The 19475-nt window shown below is 46.3% G+C and overlaps 1 protein-coding gene and 1 non-coding gene across 2 annotated transcripts in view; one reads left to right on the top strand and one right to left on the bottom strand.

The window, feature by feature from the left end:
* Positions 1–19475, top strand: part of TENM4 (teneurin transmembrane protein 4) — a 593869-nt gene that overhangs the window by 399357 nt on the left and 175037 nt on the right. The window contains 3 exon segments of the mRNA XM_048217331.2: positions 215–385; positions 7426–7640; positions 9458–9668. Of these exon segments, the coding sequence (XP_048073288.2) occupies positions 215–385; positions 7426–7640; positions 9458–9668 (597 nt within the window).
* LOC113269537 (U6 spliceosomal RNA) lies at positions 1701–1808 on the bottom strand. The gene has a single exon (XR_003321470.2). It is a non-coding gene; the product is annotated as a U6 spliceosomal RNA (small nuclear RNA).

Below are 19475 nucleotides of genomic sequence, written 5' to 3' on the forward strand. Positions count from 1 at the left end.
AGCCCTCAAGGGCACGGTCTGTGCCCTGAGCATCTCCAGGCCCCAGTCCCCCATGTCGGGCTTGGCACTGCAAAAGCCCTCTTCAGGGGCTATTTGTTGAACTGAGCTGAACTGAATCCCTGTGCTCCCCACCCCACCCACCCTCCCCTGTGGCTTGGGAGTTCCATTTCCACCTCCGGCAGAAAAAGATGACTTTTCTCATTGCTCACCACAGCCATGCACCTGTTTGGCCTAAACTGGCACCTGCAGCCGATGGAGGGGCAGATGTATGAGATCACGGAGGACACAGCCAGCAGTTGGCCTGTGCCAACGGACGTCTCCCTGTATCCATCAGGGGGCACTGGGTTAGAGATCCCTGACAGGAAAGGCAAAGGAGCCACAGAAGGTAGGGTTGCTGTGTTGTCCGTGTCGTGAGTCCTCTGTGTCTGCCTTTGAACCGAAGAGATCTTCATTATGCGCCTCATGTGCCTGACTCACAGCTCCATGCTCTGGCGCTCCCTCCATCTCTCTGCACTCCACGCCGGCTGCCAGTCCACCTGTGTCTCCATCTCAGCTCCTTGTCACTGTGAGCTCATAGCGGGGCTTGGGCAGCACTCATGGCACTCAGCGGTATCCCATCTCATGCCTTGAGGGAAGCATCATGGGCTTTCACACTGCTGGGGTGGCTGGCTTTGATTGTGTGGCATCAAGACGAGCTCTTCTGGAGCAACCTGATGGGAATGAACGGGCATCTCCAGGAGGGGATGTGGTGAAGCGGGTAGATGGTATGTTGTCATTGAAATACCCTTGGACCCTTGAGGTGTAATGGAAACACCAGTCGAGGTATTCTAGCATTTGCCAACCATGTGACCTTAAGCAAGTCACTTAATTTTCCTGACCACCAGTTTCCTCATCTGGTGTTTGTACAGTTTGTTTGGTTCAAAGCTTTTTGTCAAGAGCATTTCACATTTAATCCTCACAGAGATCCTGTGAGGTAAGTATAATTACTTGTACCCATTTTAGGTGCAAAAACTAAGGGTTACACTAATTAAGTGACTTGACCAGAGCCGCATAGCCAGTAAATAATGGAGCTTGGCATATGAGTCCAGGTGTGGATGACTCCAGAGCTCTTGCTGTCTCCAAAAGTTGTCCTACCTGACTCACCCAATGGTTACAAGACTCTGAAGGAGATATAGATGAAAAATCCCGTTGTACGCAAGACACAAACATTTCTCCATCAATGGTGGAAGCGGTGGTGACATTTGGAGTTTGGCATTCTTAAACGGGACATTGGTAGACCCATGTTTTGAATTTCTTGAAGAGCTAACATGCCATTGACACAGATGTCTTCACTATCAGCCAAGAGTGGCACAGACCTACAAAAATGGTAATAGGAAATATGACTGAGCTAATGAGCCAGTCTCATTGTCATTCTGGGCAGGTGTGAGCCTCCCTCTCCTGGACCTGCTGTGCCCTGCTTTATCTTTTGGGTGTTAACCTATCAGCAAAGTGGTCATATCTGCCTCCAACCTTTACTGCTTATATCTTCTTTTCTCTCATCTCAGTTAACTTTGGGGTCTTAGCTTCTGAGCTTCCCTGTCCCTTTAAGGATTTGCCTTCCAGGAGTCAGTTTGCTTAACAGGGTACCATATGCTTTGTTGAAGTAGCTACTCAGAACCTCCGAATGATCCCGAAGGCTGAAATCAACTCTTTTTTTTTTTCTAAATATGGAAAGCTTCATGAATTTGCATGTCATCCTTGCACAGGGGCAATGCTAATGTTCTCTGTATTGTTCCAACAAAACCAGTTCTTGACCTATGGTCCTTAAGGAAAGTAAGAATGAGAGCATTTCCATGGAGCCAAACCAGAACTTCTGCCTACTTTTCCTAGGGGCAATTCCAGTCTTCTCCTTTACAAATTCTTTAAGACTTGAAACACTGAATAATTTACACTTTCTTTGCCCTTTAATAGAATATGGAGGGAGCATGGGTAGGGCCACGGGAAGAGCTCCGGGTTAGGAGTCAAGACCTCTGAGTTCAATTCCAGCTGCTGCCACTTGAGTTGGCCTTCAGCAAATCCCTTGAAAGACTTTCTGAGCTTCATTTTCCTTCTCACTGAAAGGAGGCTATTGAGCTAAATTATCTCCAAGGTCTGTTCTAATTCATAAGTCCTACATATGAAATTGGTAATAGAATCATCAGACTAACCAGATGGCTCTCGCGAATCTTTTTCCAGGTCAGCCCTGTCCATGGTCCTGCCTGTCGGCTTGTGATTCCCTTGTCGGTTTACAGTGTCAGATGCCATACATGAATACCATAAATGTGGACAGTCTTTAGATCAGCATGTACAAATGCAGATTTAAGATATGTTTAACCCTCAAGGCATTGGGAAAAGGTCTCATTTAGCAAAATGTATTTTCTTTCCTCCGTGATCTCTATCAAACATTCTCTAAACAGGAGTTGGATCTATCTGAAATCTCCCATTCTAATGAAATTAGTTTGTGGCTTTTTTAGGTTTTGTTTTGTTTTACCCAAGGAGCAGGAGGTGCAGATAAGAGACAAAATAAAATTGCACCAGCTTATTGGTTTACTTTAATTGGAGTATTTTTGCTTAAAGGGATTATCTGTCATTACTAATGCAAATGGAAATCCTGTTTACAAACCCCTAAAATGCAGTGCAGTGCTGGAAAGTGGTCAGCATCAAAAGCAATTACTGTGACAAAAAATACATCAGTCTGGAAAAACAGAGGACAAAGCTTCCTACAGTTTCTGTGAGACCACATGGTTCTTAATTTCTTTTGCCCTGGTCAAACCAATGTCTACACAGTTTATGTTTTTAATTGTAATGTTAAAAATCTACTTCCTTAGACATATCTTGAGGGGAAAAGTCTTTAACACTGATGTGAATGCATATTTCCTGTCCCTTCTGAGGGTATCAGAGAGGAGAGCTGATTCCAGAATTAAGATTAGAGCCCTGGTTTACGGAGATGGGAGAAGCAATGTGACATGATGGAAAGAAGATAAATGGGCCTTGGAGCCAGACTGTCGAGGGTTTGAATCCTGGCCCTGACATTTATTGGCTTTGTTAACTCATGCTGATTACTCCTTCTTTTTTTGGCCTTCGTTTCTTCATCTAGAAGAACCAGGATGGTAAGACCTCAACAAGTAGACTTCTTTCTTCTCATCCACTCAAATCCCAAGCCATTCCATGTCAGTTATTAGAATCTCAGAAATCCAGACTAAGTAATTTTTTCCCCACAAAGACCCTGTAAATAATTGGGGCATTTTTGAATATTTTTAAAGGATATATATTCTTTAATTATACAAATGAAATTTATGATGAGCCCAGTATTTTAAATGTTCATCATGTCTTTGAGAGTAACATCAAACTGCAATTTACACTGTATTTCCAAAGTGGCTGTTCAAATGGCCGTTACCTTTTCAGGGTGTCATGGGATGGAAACCAAATACGGCAGCTTTTCGAAGTAAAGCCACAAGAACTTATGTTATGCATTAATGGAAAAGAGGGGGGGGGAAGCATTGAATAAACAAGCATTTCTGATGGTTGAATTGGTGGGCTTAGGGATAGCATTTTCTTCTTTCTGCAGTGAAATCAAAATTGCCCATCAGTTTAAACCATGGAAATTGCTGCACGCAGGCTCAGCTGGGCTCTCCAAAATGGAACAGCTTATTTTGATAACCAAATAAATTTCCAACAGTTGCTAAGGAAACTAAAGGATTCTTTGTGCAAGTTATTGCATTGAAAAGAACCAGAAAGGTGGAGGGAGGGGGAGAATGTTAGTTGGTTGGGAATTTAAAACCTGTATAGATGGGTCTCAGTTCAGGAAAGTGAGGACTAGGACTGGGAAGTGCATGGAATTTCAGCTCTTCCAAGTCTCCCTCCTTTGGCTGAGCCATCCCATCATTTCAAGAAGTTTGCTGAGAAATTTGTTTTATAGTGATTGCGTATTTGTACGGCCATTGCTAGAGGAAGCCTGAATCTGTGTATCTTTACAAAGAACAGGACTGTTACCAGTAAAACTTGCCTTGTGAAACCTGATCGTGCTCTTGGGGGTTCCTCATTCTTAGTTAAACTCTTGGTATTGTTCGTTACATCTCTGGGGACCCCCATCGATTGTGTTGTAGTATCCTTTTTAGACATGTTTTGAGACACCAACTCTTGCCCTTTAACTCTGGGTCCTGTTTGTGGGTTCCTACTTCATAAAAATTGTCAACTTTTTGTACCCCATGACGCTCAGTGAGCCTTGGATCTACCTGGGCTAGCCTTGATGGTTAGCCGCTGGGACGGTGAGTTAAGTTGGACTCTTGCTCTTAAAGAGGGTCAGTGCACTCTGCCACCATTGAGAGTATCTTTGAAGAGTTTTAATTAACCATTTACCAATGTAATGCTTTAAGAAGCCATATTCTAGTAGATGAAAAGAAACCCCAAATGGCTTTATCTCTGAATGGTTTTTTAAGCATTCCGAGCCTCCGTACATACATCTTATTAGTGTGAGAATTAACTGACCCAGTGTACATAAAGGGGCCCAGCATGTGCTCAGAGCAGTAAATGACAGCTACTTCTACTGCTGCCTTTATTACTATTACTACTACTGCTCCTATTGCTGCTGCTGTTGTCATCATTATTATTTTTCAGAATATGGGTAGGGACGAAAAGAATTCTATACACAGGACTTTTCTCCTTCCACCCTCTGCCATCACTCATTACTCCACCATTGGTGGGTCTTGCTGTGTAGGGGATAGTTTCTATGCTAGTGCTCACCGCTTGGTGCTCAGAATTAAGAACAAAGAGTCTTAGGTTGCAGCATCTGCGAAGAGGAAGGCAGGAAGGGGTGAGTGTGGCTTCACTCTGAACAGCTGCTGGCCCAGTCAGTCTCGTGTCTCTTTCCCACTAGGCAGAAGTGCTCGGTAGGCTGTAGCTCTTTCCCATCCAAAGCCCCCATCCCATCCCTATGTCATTAGTCCAGTGTGGGGACCACTGGGGACCAGAGTAGAGGAATGTTAAAGGTTAAGTCCCTAGATGGGGAACCTCTTTTCCCTCAAAAACATCACCTTCAGGCTAGGCTGTGGTCCCTTCCCTAAGAATCTGGACAGGGTGACTTGGCACGAAGGTCACTTTTGAACTGAAGCCCAAGCAGCCCTCACAGACAGCCAGGAGAGTCAAGGTCCTGGTGAGGGGTGTGCCCTAGAACAGAATTTACTGTTTTTATTTGATTGCATTCACACCAGTGATAATTATTTCCTACCATTTTGGCCCACATTGGTGAAATACTAGAATGCTAGAAAAGAATATTCCCCTTTTACCACTCCTCGGGGTAAGAGCCAACTTATTTGTGCCTCTGGGCCGGCAGACCTCTGGAGAGAGTCTCTGGGCTGGCCTCTGAACTGTGAGGCTCAGAACTTAGCTGAGGGAGGAGCTCTTTCCTAAAAACATGCTCACTAGAGGGGAAAATGAACCAGGCAGGGTGCTCCTAACAGCATGCCAAAATGTGGGGGAAGCATTCGTTATTTATTCTTAGACATAGGAATTGTTTGAATGCAGACAATTCTGAAATCCCATCAGCTCTGACTCCCACCTACTCACAAAGGAAATGAGTCCTTGGAATTAGCAGTCTCGGGCTTATTTCTGTGCAGTTTCTAGGAGGAAACTCATAGTTCTGCATCCTTAGCAGAATTAGAAGCTAAAGGGTATGCTCTTTTCTACCTAGACTACAAAAGAATTGTGGTATCCGGAGCCCCCAAATCAGATAAGAACGTGAAAGTAATTCTCTTCCATCCTAATGCTTTGTGAATTTGGCTTCTGTCTTTGAACTTTGAACCACAGTGTGGTGGTTTGTGTGTGTCTGCATTTTCAAGGTAAAAGTCTGGGGCACATTCCTTCCATAAAGGAATCAAATGCACGCTCTTTCCCGTGCTAATGACAGAATACTAGTGGTGCTTTTATTGAGCGCATGCATTTTAACTTTTTTTGTTGGCATATTTTTAATTAAAATAACATTTAATGGTTTGAAGCTAAAAACCTGATGTTTCTGCCTCGGAGTTTATAAAGGAATGATAACATATGGAGAAGTTTAACATTTAAATTGAATTTTATTATTTAAAACAGTAAAATATTTTATGACTACAACAATGGCCTGCCAAGCTCCATTTCAGCATCAAATGTGCTTTGTAAGGAATCTTACAAAGCTAGGGGAAAAGAGACATTTTAATTTCTTATTCCCCAAATGCCTTTTATAAAAAAGTTCCCACAAACGTGTTTTCTTTACAAATGGATTCTTGTTCTCTAAAGTGTCTCTTGGAACATCTCTAACAAAACAGCAAATCTTGGAACTAGGATACCCAAGGGGTGCTTCCTTATGACAAATAGGATGTAGGCTGCTGGCTTGAGTTTGGCTTGTCAATGTCCTAAGGGTGGTCCTCTAACATCCCTGTCACCTCCTTCTGTCCCCTCCCAACTGCACAGAAGGCTGATGTCGGGCAGGAAGTCGGGTTTATAGTTTTCACATGTGAATGTGCTTAATTACTGAATAGAGGAAGTTTGATAAACCGCCTTCCTCCTGGCACACCGGGTGCCCCCAGAAAGCTGTCACACTCCTGATTGGTGACAGAAATGGGCAAGGGACCATATTTCTAAGTCCGTCCCCTGCAACCTGAAGGGTCAGGGACCCGGGGTCGAATTTCCAGGTATGTCATAGGCTTTGTGCCTGAACTTGAGAAATTTCCTTAGCGTTACATCCCTCCCCTATTTTAGCACAAAAATGATATTCAGAGACCTCCATCCAAGACTAAGAAGCATTTTGCAGAAATATTCCCTCCCTTCAGAAGTACCCCCGTTTTTCATCTTCTCCAACCCTACTCCTGTTCCCAACATAAACCCCCATCTACGTGTCTTAGCCCCAGAATTTGGTTTCCAATTATACATAAACACATAGACTTGGAAAATACCTCTTCCACTCAGATCATGCTTCCCACTGCTGGGGGAACGATTCTGAGTTAGAAATTTAATAACAACACCTTGTTCGCACTATCCTTCCTATTTTAGCATGCATGTTTTACACACACACACACACACACACACACACACACACACAGAGTTATTCTCCTGTGACTGCAAATGATTATTTTGGGGATCAAAATATGTCTTAACAAGCTGTGGAATTATGCAGTATACAGATGGCCCTTGGGGAGGACCCATACTGCTTTGGAAGAATGCATATTTTTAGCAGAACAATTTGAGCATCACTGGAAAAAAAAAGTTCTGGACGTTCTTACTCCTCCATGGGGAGTGGCGGTGGGGGCTGGCAGTGGAACACCGTAGAGAGAAGCGCAAGGCCCAGGGGAGTCCTGCGGCTCAGGGGCTCTGAGTCCACGTGTCACTTGTGGCTAACTCTGCTGTCTTTGTCTTCCCTTCTCTGTGTCTTGGTAGGAAAGTCCAGTAGTTTCTTTCCAGAGGACAGTTTTATAGACTCTGGAGAAATCGACGTGGGGAGACGAGCTTCCCAGAAGATTCCTCCTGGCACTTTCTGGAGATCTCAGGTGTTCATAGACCATCCTGTGCATCTGAAATTCAATGTGTCTCTGGGAAAGGCAGCGCTGGTTGGCATTTATGGCAGAAAAGGCCTTCCTCCTTCACATACACAGGTAACCAGAACGCCACATCCCCTGCTGACTTCCAGGGGCTCCTGCCTCACATCTTAACCTCAAGTCAGGAAACCTAACGCTTCTACCTGGAGCCTTGATCTAGAGGGGCATTTCACGTATTTTAGAGCCTATTCCTCCATTTGCCCTCTAAAACCCTACCTTTCTGATGAGTAGGATTCCATCCCTGGGGTTTTTTAAGAAGAGGGAATTTTTTTTTAATTTTATTTATTTATTTGAGAGAGAGAGAGAGATCACAGAGGCAGAGGGAGAGAGAGAAGCAGACTCGCCACCCACTGAGCAGGGAGCTTGATCCCAGGACCCTGGGATCATGACCTGAGCCGAAGGCAGACGCTTACCCAACTCAGCCACCCAGGCACCCTAAGAATAGGGAATTTTAGGAAATATTCGAATAGCCTTTCTACTGTTACCCAGTCACCTATGTTAAATGATACAAGACGTGTAACCTAAAGAGAAAAGCAGGCACTTTAGAGTCAGACAGACTTGAGTTTGAATCTTCTCATTATCAGCTATGAAGCCTCCAGCCTGGTACTCATCCACTCAGAGCAAGTTTCTAATCTCTCCAGTGGCGACACCAATATCCACTTTACAGGGCTGTTATAGAGAATCTAGAAGAACATTTATAAGGCAGCTAGTGCAGGATCTGGCTCAGAGTACATGCCTCTTCCCTAGTCTCTTACATCCCTTCTGTCCTTTGGGGGTTCATGGTTACTCTGACACACACACGTGACAGAAACACCTGACAACTCATCCAGGATGATTGACCTGTTACCAGTCGTGATGGGTAAAGAACAGACTTGGTAAGGTAAGGTCGTCCCAGCCCTGGGATTGGGGTAACAGAAATCAGAGGCATCCATCAGACATCCCAGGCCACGTGCAGCCTTCCTAGCCCCAGTCGTTATGGAAGATTTCCAGGCGAAAGCTACACAGATGTATTTGCTGGTGGTGGAGTCATAGGAAAATAGAGCCTGCACCCCTGATTTCTTTGTAGCACAGTGATCCTAGTCCTGGATTTTATTTATACATGAAATAGAATAGATATCTTGGTTTTTTACAACATAGATAGGTAGGTAGATAGATGGATAGGATAGCCAGGAAACATTTAATTGCTCAGTTTGCTTGCTGGTAGACCAGTAGGACTTAACCACCGACCTGTTATTATACCGTGTGACTCACTTCTCTTGAGCCTCACATTAGCAGGTTCAGGTCATTCAGCAGCGTATCTGACATGGCATGCAATTATTGGAATTTTGAGCTAATCCAGTTTAGTTCCCCTAAAACTGCTCCCTGAAACTGGAACATTTAAAAAGGATCATTGATAACAGGAAGATAGATAGAAATCAAATTTTCCTTTGGACTTGACTGACATTTAAGGCACATCCAGTGCTCCAGTCCCAGTCCTTGAGCCCTGGGATTCTCACCATCCCTTGCACAGAGTTGGGGTCCAGTCATTAAATGGCCGGGTTTCTGATCACGACGTGCCCATCATTGGGAAAGCATGCTCGTCTTGATACAGACTCAGCCAGATGAAGACTGCACACGTATACACCAAATTAAAGAAAAATGAGACTAAAAAATAATTCACTAATTATGCTGCACTCACAAAGGAATCTGGAGACTGTTACCATGTAAAACAGGGGTCTGGGAAGGAGTCGAAGTTGGTTGATCCACCTTCATGTGGCTTTAGCCTTTTTGCCTGTTCTCAGGTTGGGTTTCTTGTGTGCTCCCCAGACAGGTGTGAAGGAGGCTAGCACTGTGGTGAGGCAGACACGCTGCTAATTATGCTCTTTGTACTTCAGTTTGACTTTGTAGAGCTGCTGGATGGAAGAAGGCTCCTGACCCAGGAGGCACGGAGCCTGGAGGGACCCCAGCGCCAATCTCGGGGAGTCGTCCCCCCATCTAGTCACGAGACAGGCTTCATCCAGTATTTGGATTCAGGAATCTGGCACCTGGCTTTTTACAATGACGGGAAGGAGTCTGAAGTGGTTTCTTTTCTCACCACTGCCATTGGTAAGGAGCCTCCAGCCCCCTGGGGTCTGTGGGATCTTGTCTCTTTGGGTGGAAGGACACCAGGGATCCTGAGGATTCGAGCCAACAAGGGGATGTGTCTTGCTCACAGCTGTCAATGCCACCTGGAGTCTGGCATGAGTCCATCCTGCCTGGGCTTGCTGGACAGGGATGGGTGTGGGAATCAGGGAAATGAAGGAAGGGAGGAGTGACAGGAGGGGCTGGCAGGCCATTCTGGGCTGTTGTTGCCCACTGCCTTTCTTGTGTTAACTGTGGACCAGCTGCTACATTGAAACCAAGGGGTAGAAGTGACAACGAGACAGGAACCCTGTCTGACCAGCCACACGGAGGCAACATCTCTTCTTGTCACTTCTCTCCCACACCTGTGTTTGTCTTTATAGCTTCCTTGGCTCAACTCATGGATTTGTGATTTGGGTTTTTGTTTCTGAGTGTTTGTTTGTTTTGCCTTTGGAGCTAACAATCCCTGGCAGTTGAGAAAGGAAGATGAAGGCTCAGAGAATGAGAATGGCAGAGCGAAGGCCTCGATGAACAACGTAATCAGTCAGACTGGGGTTCTGTTGAGAACAGAGACGTCTTGATCTCTGACAGACAGCGAGCGCCTATGTTTGGCGTAGGGCTTACCACCTTCTCTGTCCCTCATCATGGAACAGGGCCACAGCTCTCAGTTCAGAGTGAGCCCCTGGGCCACCCCCCAAGCCTACCAGTGTCTGGGGCATCTTGTTCTAAGGAATTTCTCTTCTTTACCTGCATATCCCATAGAATTTGTCTCCTCCTCAGATGGCCTTAGGACACAGTGGTCTCAGGGGTTCAGGTCAGAAAACATTTATTCTGAGTTTCTATTGGAAGCATTATGACATAGCCTAGAGACAAAATCCCCCGCAGGAAAATAAAACAGAAAATGAAACGCCACTAGCCAGAATGCTTGGAAATAGGGTTTCTGCTTAATGAAAAGCTTTATGTGGTATAGAGTTACCCTCGAAACCCTGTCTCAGTCCTTGGCTGGGAGTCTCTGTGACATGGAAAATGAAATTAAATAAAAACCTCTGAATCTGGTCCTTGGTCCCTAAAACTCCCTCAAAACCCTGGCTTCTCCTTCTAAATAGCAGTCATCACGTTCAGGCCATTTTCCTCTCATTTGCAATTTTGCCGTTAGTGTCAAGGCAGAGACTACCTTCCCACTAAAAGCGGGCATGGTTTATACCCTTCTGCTGTCCCTGCAGGCTCTGTGGTCTCCGTCCTGGCAAAATGAGGGCAGTGGAGGCCATCCGGCTACGTCAGCTCCCAGGGAGGCGATAGCGCGTTGTGCCTTCCGTGATCTGGAAGTGTCTGCCCTCGCTGCTGGTCTCCGAGGGCCCAGAGGGCGAGCACTTCCCCATAATCTTCCCTGCCCCCCGACACCCAGCCCGGGCCCCGACGTGCAGGGTCCCGCAGTCACTGAGGCCGTGAGCTGGAGCCTGGCGCTCCCTCTGCGCAGCCCCCCGGGCCAGCTGGCTGGTTACTGGTGAGCTGGAGGCTGTGGCCGCGGCCCCGTCCCATCGCCGGAGAGCCAGTTGTGGTCCTCAGCCTCAGTGAGGCTGCCAGGGGGCGGGGTTTGCCAGGCTCCTGGCCCTGTTTCTTTTCTCCTCCTGGGCACGGTGGTTTCGTTTTAGCAGCGTGGATTATCGAGTCCTTAGCGGCAGAGTCTGAGTTACAGCTTCCTGGCCTCACGACTTCTCTTAGGCACGGCTCACAGTCGTGCCTGCTCAGAACTGAGATCTCTTACAATCAGAATTCTTTATTTTTAATAACTGAGCATAAATATGAAAGAATATTAATATAAACCCCAAAGAAAGCTCCTTTTAATTAGGATGTGCCTCTCAGAGAAGTAAAATGTAGGTACAGTCAGGTGCCTTTGCCAACTCTCGGCTTGTCAGAGCTTGCTAACCTGTTGCCATAACTCAGGCGGTGGTCTTGCTTTTCCCTCTGGTCTCCTGTTCTTAGCTTAATGATGAAGTCTGCCTTCACCTCCCTTAGCCCTAGAGTATCTCTTAGAGCAGATAGGCTATCCTGTGCTTCTCGGAGTTCTCTGAACCATCCGATGTCTTGTTACACTGCAGACCCGACTGCCACAGGTGGCTTCTCAGACTCTACGCTTGTAACCGGCATGCGGTGATACCAGTGGGGCCCATCGTGGACCACATCTGGAGGAGCAGGGGGTTATGCTATCTTAGAAGTGGTCCCAAACATGGTTGTGCAAAGCGGCACCCAGGAAGCTGGTTTAAAATTCCGATTCCTGGGCCCTGCCCCCAGGAATTATGACCCACTGAGCCTTAGACAGAGCCCAGATTCCTGATTCCAGGGGTCTGTCAACTAAGCTGTGAGAACCGCTGCCTCGTGAACACTGCTTTCCCTTCGTTCCTCCCGTTACTGCCCCACATTAGCTCTGTGACGACAGTCTCACCACCTCCCTGAGCCTCATTTTTCTTATATGGAAAATGAAATAATAATAGCAATCCCCGTTGGGAACTTCAGAGCAGATTCAAAATGCCTAGCACAGGCTTTGGCCCTGTAAGCACCCAGTCAGTGGAAGTTGCTAATATTCTCTTCCACCCTCCTTCCTCTTCCACCTTTCTCTTGCTGCCTTTTGGACTTGTCTGCCTTCCTTCAAGCTACAGTGATTGTTTAACGAATACCTTTTTTTTCTTTTTTCTTTAATACAAAAACAGACGGATTCTGATGTTGCTATTAATCCCTCTCTCCCCAAGAGTCCGCGGCATTGAGTCTCAGCTGTCTCTGATTGTTACCTGTGAGCTGTGAGGTGTAATTTGTCTTGGCAGGTTAATTCAAAGTTTGGGTCTTGTTTTAGTGAACTCATTATGGTCCCAGTATACAACTGTAACTCTCAGGTTTGCTTAACACACGGATTGGAATACGACCCTCCCTTCGTTACATGTTGAAATGCAGATCTAGAATTTAAGAAGATCTGAGATGTCAGAATCCCGAGTATTTATGTCTGTTTGTAATTAAGTAACAGGAGGAATAATTGCGTTTAATTTAACAAATGGCTGTATTGTGTACATTTTTGCTTTTGCCTCCATTTAATGCAATCCAGCTGATGATTTAAATTAAACGAGTTTATCTTCTGCCTTGAAAAAAATCTAAAAGCACTTTAATAACTGTATACATGAATATATACACAGAAAAACCTGATGTTGACTGAGCTCTCTCTGAACTGGATGCATTTACATTTATACACACACACACACACACACACCACTGAAACCGAGCAAGTTTGGGAATAAAATAGGGCAGCTGTTTTCAGAAAGAACAGTTTTTCTCTCCCATGCGGAGATCCAGAATTTGAAGGTAATGTTGTTTCTGGTCCTGGCTCCCCTGGGGGTGGGTAGCCTTGCTGACCCCAGTATTGAGTGAAGTAGGTGGATATATACCAGTAGCTAAAATATAATTCAGTGGTGCGGTTTACGAAGCGCATTAAATATATTCTTTAAGCCTCTAGATAACTCAGTGAGGTGATTATTCCTATTTTTACAATCACCCCCTATTGCAGAGGAGGAAATTAAGGTTCAGGGATGGCAAGAGAAAAGCTAGGACTTGAATTTATATCCGACAGACTCCAAAGCTTGGGCTCTTCCTTCTTTAGCAGTCTGCCTTCTTCCAGAATCAGGTTTCTGTTTGGAGTGTGACACTTCACGTTCCCATCTATTTATTCATTCAACACGTACTCAGAGCGCGCCTACTGTGTGTTGGAGACCACGCTTGGCTCTTTGCTGCGTGTGTTTAATCTTCACAAGAACCTTAGACACTACATATGTTGATCTCAACTTTACAGATGAAGAAACTGAGGCTTGGAGGGTTGAATTGGCTTGCCCAGAGTTGTGCAGTTAGTAAGGGCAGGGCCAGGATGGCAACTTGCTCTCCAAATCCTACGCTCTCCCCACTCTGCCCACAGTCGCTTACTATTTGTCACGACACTATTAAATATTTTATTTCCATTTGTATTATATGGGATTTAATTTCCCTTTTATTAACTTGCTTCCAATAGAACTAAGCATCTTACATTAACCCAGGAAGCTTCCTTGTGAAGTCATTAAAAAGACCATAGGAGGAAAAAACAAAACAAAACAAAAAAACCTCACAGCATCCAAAACTTTAAAAATAAAAATCTCTTCATATGCATTGCTGGCAACCCCCAAACCTGACAAGTCAGTGTTGCAGGGTTTTGGGTCTCCGGAGAGCATGGTATCTTTTCGTTTGGGTTGATGCCAAAGCATAAGGGGACAGATCAACTTGACGTTTGGCCGTGGTGAGCCAAGTTGGAAAATAACAGAGATGCCCCACAGTGGCTTTAGAAACACAGAGAAAAGAAAATGAGAATCACTGTTAGAAAACATAGACCTGGCAATTTTTATGAGAAACATGCCCTGGTCTTCCTGGTCTGGGACATTCATATTAGTTACAGAGAAGAATCCTTTTGTTTATGCCCAGGCAGCTGTCTGCTGTAAATCGACCCATGTCCAAGGACTAGAAGCAGATTTCATCCCTCTGTCCCTCCTTCCCTTCTTCCTTCCTTTCTCCAACAAACAGTGCATTCCTGCCTTTTCCCAAGTTGGAGATACAGGGAAGGTAGGACATGGTTTCTGGCGAAAGTAGCCTGTGGTCCTAATGGAGCATTGACATAAGAAGTGTCTAATCCATGGAAAGGAGAAAGAAAGGTTACTTCTGGAGTCACTGGTCAAAGTACCACGAGGGTTGGAGGAAGGCAAGGGCGTGTCCAGCTGGATGGGTCAGGGGGGCTCTCTGGATGAAGCCACATGTGATGGCATCCTAAAGGATGGATGGAATTTCCACATTTAAAGAAGGAAAATGGGAGGGGGGCATTGTTGAGTTCGTTCCAGGTAGTACGAATAGCATGAGCTGCAAGGTAAGCAAAAACTGAAAGCTGGCTATAAGGAGCCAGAAGTTCTGTTTGAGCAGAATGCTGGATGCCCTGGGAGGGAGGAGGAAGTTGTCAGGGACAGGATTGCATGCCTCCTTAAGGCAAGGTTCATTCTGCAGGTATTAGGTGACACTGCAGGCTTTGGAGCAAGGGGATAAAATGATTAGAGCCAGAAGGTTTATCTTATAGGGCCCAGAAAAAGAGCTCACTAATTTATGTAACCAGAGGAAGTTGCTGGGATTGAGCTTTGTGATTTCATGAGAGAAAGAAGGGAGGGGGGCGCCTGGGTGGCTCAGCCATTAAGCGTTTGCCTTCAGCTCAGGTCATGATCCCAGGGTCCTGGGATCGAGCCCCGCATCAGGCTCCTTGCTCAGTGGGAAGCCTGCTTCTCCCTCTCCCACTCCCTTTGCTTGTGTTCCCTCTCTCTCTGTCTCTCTCTGTCAAATAAATAAATAAAAATCTTAAAAAAAAAAAAAAAGAAGAAGAAGAAGAAGAAGGGAGGGAGGGAAAGGGGGAGCCGGGAAGAACAGAAGGTCTGGGTCAAGGGTGCTGGTGGCATTCTCATTTGCTGTGCCTACACCCCATTCCTCTTTCTCTCCAGATGTGAATAGCTGCTTTCACATGAGCTTCTATCTATCTTCGAAGGGTGGTCACAACTGGATCCTTGATAATCTTCCAAGACCCCCGCCCAGTACCGTTTCTATGCTTCCTTTGCTCTGCTCAGATAAGACTGTGGTTCATTAGCCTCTGAGTGCATTTGCAAGCATCTAGAGAGAAAAAGCCCTGGCAACCTGTAATTCTACCTTGTGTAAAAACCTGCACTACTTCAAAGAAAAGACTAAGAAAAGTGATTGCAGAATGATTTTCAGTTTTTAATAAGCTCTGCCCCCACCCTTCCCCATATTCCCTCCCTCTGAATTATAAGATACAATACAGCGGTGAAGTATCGAGGTCTCTCAGTAATCAGCTAACCTTCTTGTAAATGACATTGGCAGCACTTTGTGAAATTTCCACTGGAAACACATCTTCGGAAAAGTGCCCTGTGAACTCACCTTTCCCTGATAGCCACGATTTATTTGGATCAGTCTGGTCTAAGTGGAATGAAACCGTAGGCCGAGGGAGAGCTCGAGTCAGCACGTTGGGGACAGACTGTGGCAAAAACCCGTTTTCATGGCAGAGAGCTGGGAATATCAGAGCGCTACAACCGCAGACCGGGGACCAGCCCCACAGGCAGCCGCCCCGGCTCACTGAAGATGGGAGGGCAGGGTTCCCCACCACCCCCTCTGCCCCCTCCGCTCCCCCCAGCATCTGCCTTGGACTGCTGGACCTTCTAATTCTCTGGGACCTGGGACCTCGAGGGCAGGAAAGAAGAAAAGATAGTTCAAGGACACAGTAGGTACCAAGCACTGAAGCTCAGTCTCTGTGAAAATGGTTAGACCTGCGTTTCATGCACACATAACAATATCCCTGCTAGGATGGCCTTTCAGTGGGGCTTTGAAGTTCTCATGCACGCTCCCAGGCGAGGGTGTCCCTCCGGGCCCAGGACAGCACCCAGGGGTGGAATCAGGAACCCGGCTCTTTCCACCCCTGGCGCCCTGCCGTCCTCAGCCCTGGCTGCTCTTTTCATGCTTGCCCCCTTGTGGTCCCAGCGCGGCTGCCGCAGCTCCATGACTCCTCTCCATACCAGGCCAGGAAAAGAAGAAAGGAGAAGAGGCAGGAAAGCCCCATTTTTCCTGAAACCTTCAGCTAACGTTTCTTTGGCATCCTTTTGACACTCTGAGCTGTGGAGGAGTCTGAGGAAGTGAAAATTTGTAGCTCAGCACATCGATACTCTAATCAAAATCAGGGTTCTCTGAGAAAGAGGGGAGGTCAATGCGGGGTCCTCAGTGTCCGTTACAGGCTTCGCTGAGTCTGTTTGGTTTAGCAAGTACCAACTGAGGGCCCCTTAGTCTGGGCATTTTAGCTGCAGCCGTGAGGCAGACACGGTACTTGGCCTTGACGTTCTCAGGAGCTAGGAGGTGAGGCTGGGAATAAGGAGAGGCCACCCATGTAGCTGATGAGGAGGGAAAAGGCTTTGTTCAGTCTCCTTACAGCACCAAGGAGCCAAGCACATTTTTATGACTCAGTGAAGCCCCTTGCAGATGCCTTAAAGGGGATGGACAGGATGAGCAGGTCCGAGGGCTCGTAGGCAGACCTAGATACCGTGTTCATTTTCTCGTTCAACCAGTACTTACTAATCACCTTTTACACGCCATGTCCTAAGCAGGCATCAGTGTCCGTGGTATATAAAAAAAAGTCGTGCTTCCTGCCCTCGTGCCATTTATAGACATGCTTGAGACAGTTTGAGATAGCCTTGAGTTTCAACACAGTCATCAAATCTGTATGTAAATATATAATGGTGAATACTCATTGTGGCAAAGACAAGAAGGTGCTCTAGAGAAACAAACAGGAGACTTAATTTGAGATTGCTGGGGCAAGGGTAGGAGCAGGAGTTGTTTAGATGAAGGTTAGGAGAAAGAATATACCAGCAGAGGCAAGAGTGTGTGCAAAGGCCCTGGGATAGGCAACAGCTGGAAGTGTTCAAGAAACTCTTAAGATGCTCACATTGTGGGGTGTGGGGATGGATCAGAGGGCTGAATGGTTTCAGGTAAGGCTGGCTCCTGGTACAGGGATTTAAGATGGCATGTGAAGAGTTCTGCTTTTTAAATTTATCCTAGAGGTAACAGGGAGCCACTGTGGGACTTTGAGCTAGAGTGGCCTAATCTGATTTATATATTTGAAAGTTTCTCAAGCTTTGGAGCTACAACTCCAGTGAACTCCAGTGACAGGAGTCTGGGCAGGGGCTCAGGGTGGCCTGGGGATAAAAACAAACACATTCGAGCTCTATACTGACGCTTGGAGATTATTTGCAAATCCCAGGTATTAAAATGATGTTTTCTGAAAGAAGAGATTAAAGCAGGGGAGAAAAGGGTTGAGGAATGGTCTGTTTCAAGGGCGAGTGAAGCCATGCCACTGGCAAAGGAGCCTGTGAAGGTCAGAGAGCTGGAGGCAGGGGACCAGAAGAATGTGCCGTCAAGAAGTTCAATAGAAGGAGTCCAGATATTTTAGGACTCCCACCCCCCCCCACCGCCCACCGCTGCATTTCAGCATTTCAGCCATCTTCCTCAATCCATAGCCAGAGCTTCCATTCACTCTTGGTTTCTGCCACTTTGGGATCCAGAAATGCCAAGAGCCTTTGCAAACCTTTTATTTTATTTTATTTTATTTTTATTTTTTATTCTTAGAGAAAGAGCCCACGTGCAAGCAGAGGGGGGAGGAGCAGAGGGAGAGGGGGAGAGAGAGAATCCTAAGCAGTCTCCATGCTCAGCTCAGAACCCAACACGGGGGTTGATCTCACAATCCTGAGATCATGAACTGAGCCGAAACCAAGAGTTAGACACTCAACTGAGCCACCCAGGCGCCCCAAATCTTTTATTTACTTAAATCACACTTTTAAAGATAAGCAACCTGAGGCTCAGAGAAGTCACATGCTTGTCCAGGGACACACAGCCTCCAAGAAGCAGAGCCAGGATCATAGTCCCAGCACTCTGTTGATCGAGTGCCGGTGATTCTATGCCGGGTAACGTACTGGGGGTGTTATTCCTCAGTTCCCCAGCAACCTGGGAAGTCAGATTCTTTGTGTTTCCATGTTACAGATACGGAAATGAGGCTCAGAGATGGAATGCCGTTTGCCAAGATCTCACACATAGGAAATCGCAGAGCTAGGTTGGCAACCCAAAGCCCATGCTTCCTCTGACATCTTAGTGATGGGGTTCCTAGTGTGTGATGACATCCACCTGTGCACCTCCATACTCTCTCAGTCAGACCGTCATCACGATAGACAGGGGCTTAGAGGTGATGGCATTCACACCTCCTAGACTCACAGTGTGCCTGCCATCAACAGCCACCAGGCACCCATCTGGCTTGTTCTAGAGAACATCCTGAGCGGGACTTCCTCCTGCCAAAGGGACCCCTACTCCCACCTCCATCCAGGTGGAGTTTCTGATAGAAGATATTTCTCTCTTGATGGTTTAGTTTTTGAGATAGTGATGGCTTTGTTTTTATAACTGATGATGATTTTTTACTTTCTGATAGCTCTTTTCTCTCACGGTCACTAAAGGTTGCTACTCATCCCCGTCTTGCGAGCTAGCTTCTTTATGACGGGGCAGTGCCTTTAAGAGGGCTGTCGCACGGTGGCATCTTTTCTTCTTCCCTTTGCAATGACACCAATATGCGGGACCAGACTGCATATTTGGCCTCAGTTCTGCCACACTTCTTGAGGAATAACCCTAACCAAGTCTGACCTTGGTGGGAGATCGTTGAAATTTGTCACTGTGACCAGAGAGGTGATGTGGCCTGGAGAAAGGGCAAAGGCTTTGGAGTCAAACGGGCCTGGGTTTGAATTCTGACAGCACTGTTTATAAGCTATGGGACTTTGGCTGAGTCTGAGCCTCACCCAACTCCCCTGTAGTTAGGAATAAAACCTTCTTTAGGGAGTCTGACAACGACATGAAAGCATGTAATTCATGGTACGTTCTTAGCGTGCTTTTAAGTGTCTCTTAATTATTCAACATTTGCCTAACATCTGCTTTGCTAAGTGGTGGAGGTTCATCAGTGAATAAAACAGATGCCTTGCCCTCCGAGACCCTGTAGTCAGCTTGGAGAACTGACCCTTTCGTAAATAACTCCAATGCAATGTGGTCCGTGCCAATGGATAGGTCTGCATGAGCTCCCATGGGTGCAGAGAGGAGGGCAGCCCCCCCAGCCAGGGATGCAGGAGGAGGTTGGAAGCATAAAGCACTTGCTGTGATCAA

This window comes from Ursus arctos, unplaced genomic scaffold, assembly GCF_023065955.2.
Source record: "Ursus arctos isolate Adak ecotype North America unplaced genomic scaffold, UrsArc2.0 scaffold_22, whole genome shotgun sequence".
Classification (NCBI taxonomy): domain Eukaryota; kingdom Metazoa; phylum Chordata; class Mammalia; order Carnivora; family Ursidae; genus Ursus; species Ursus arctos.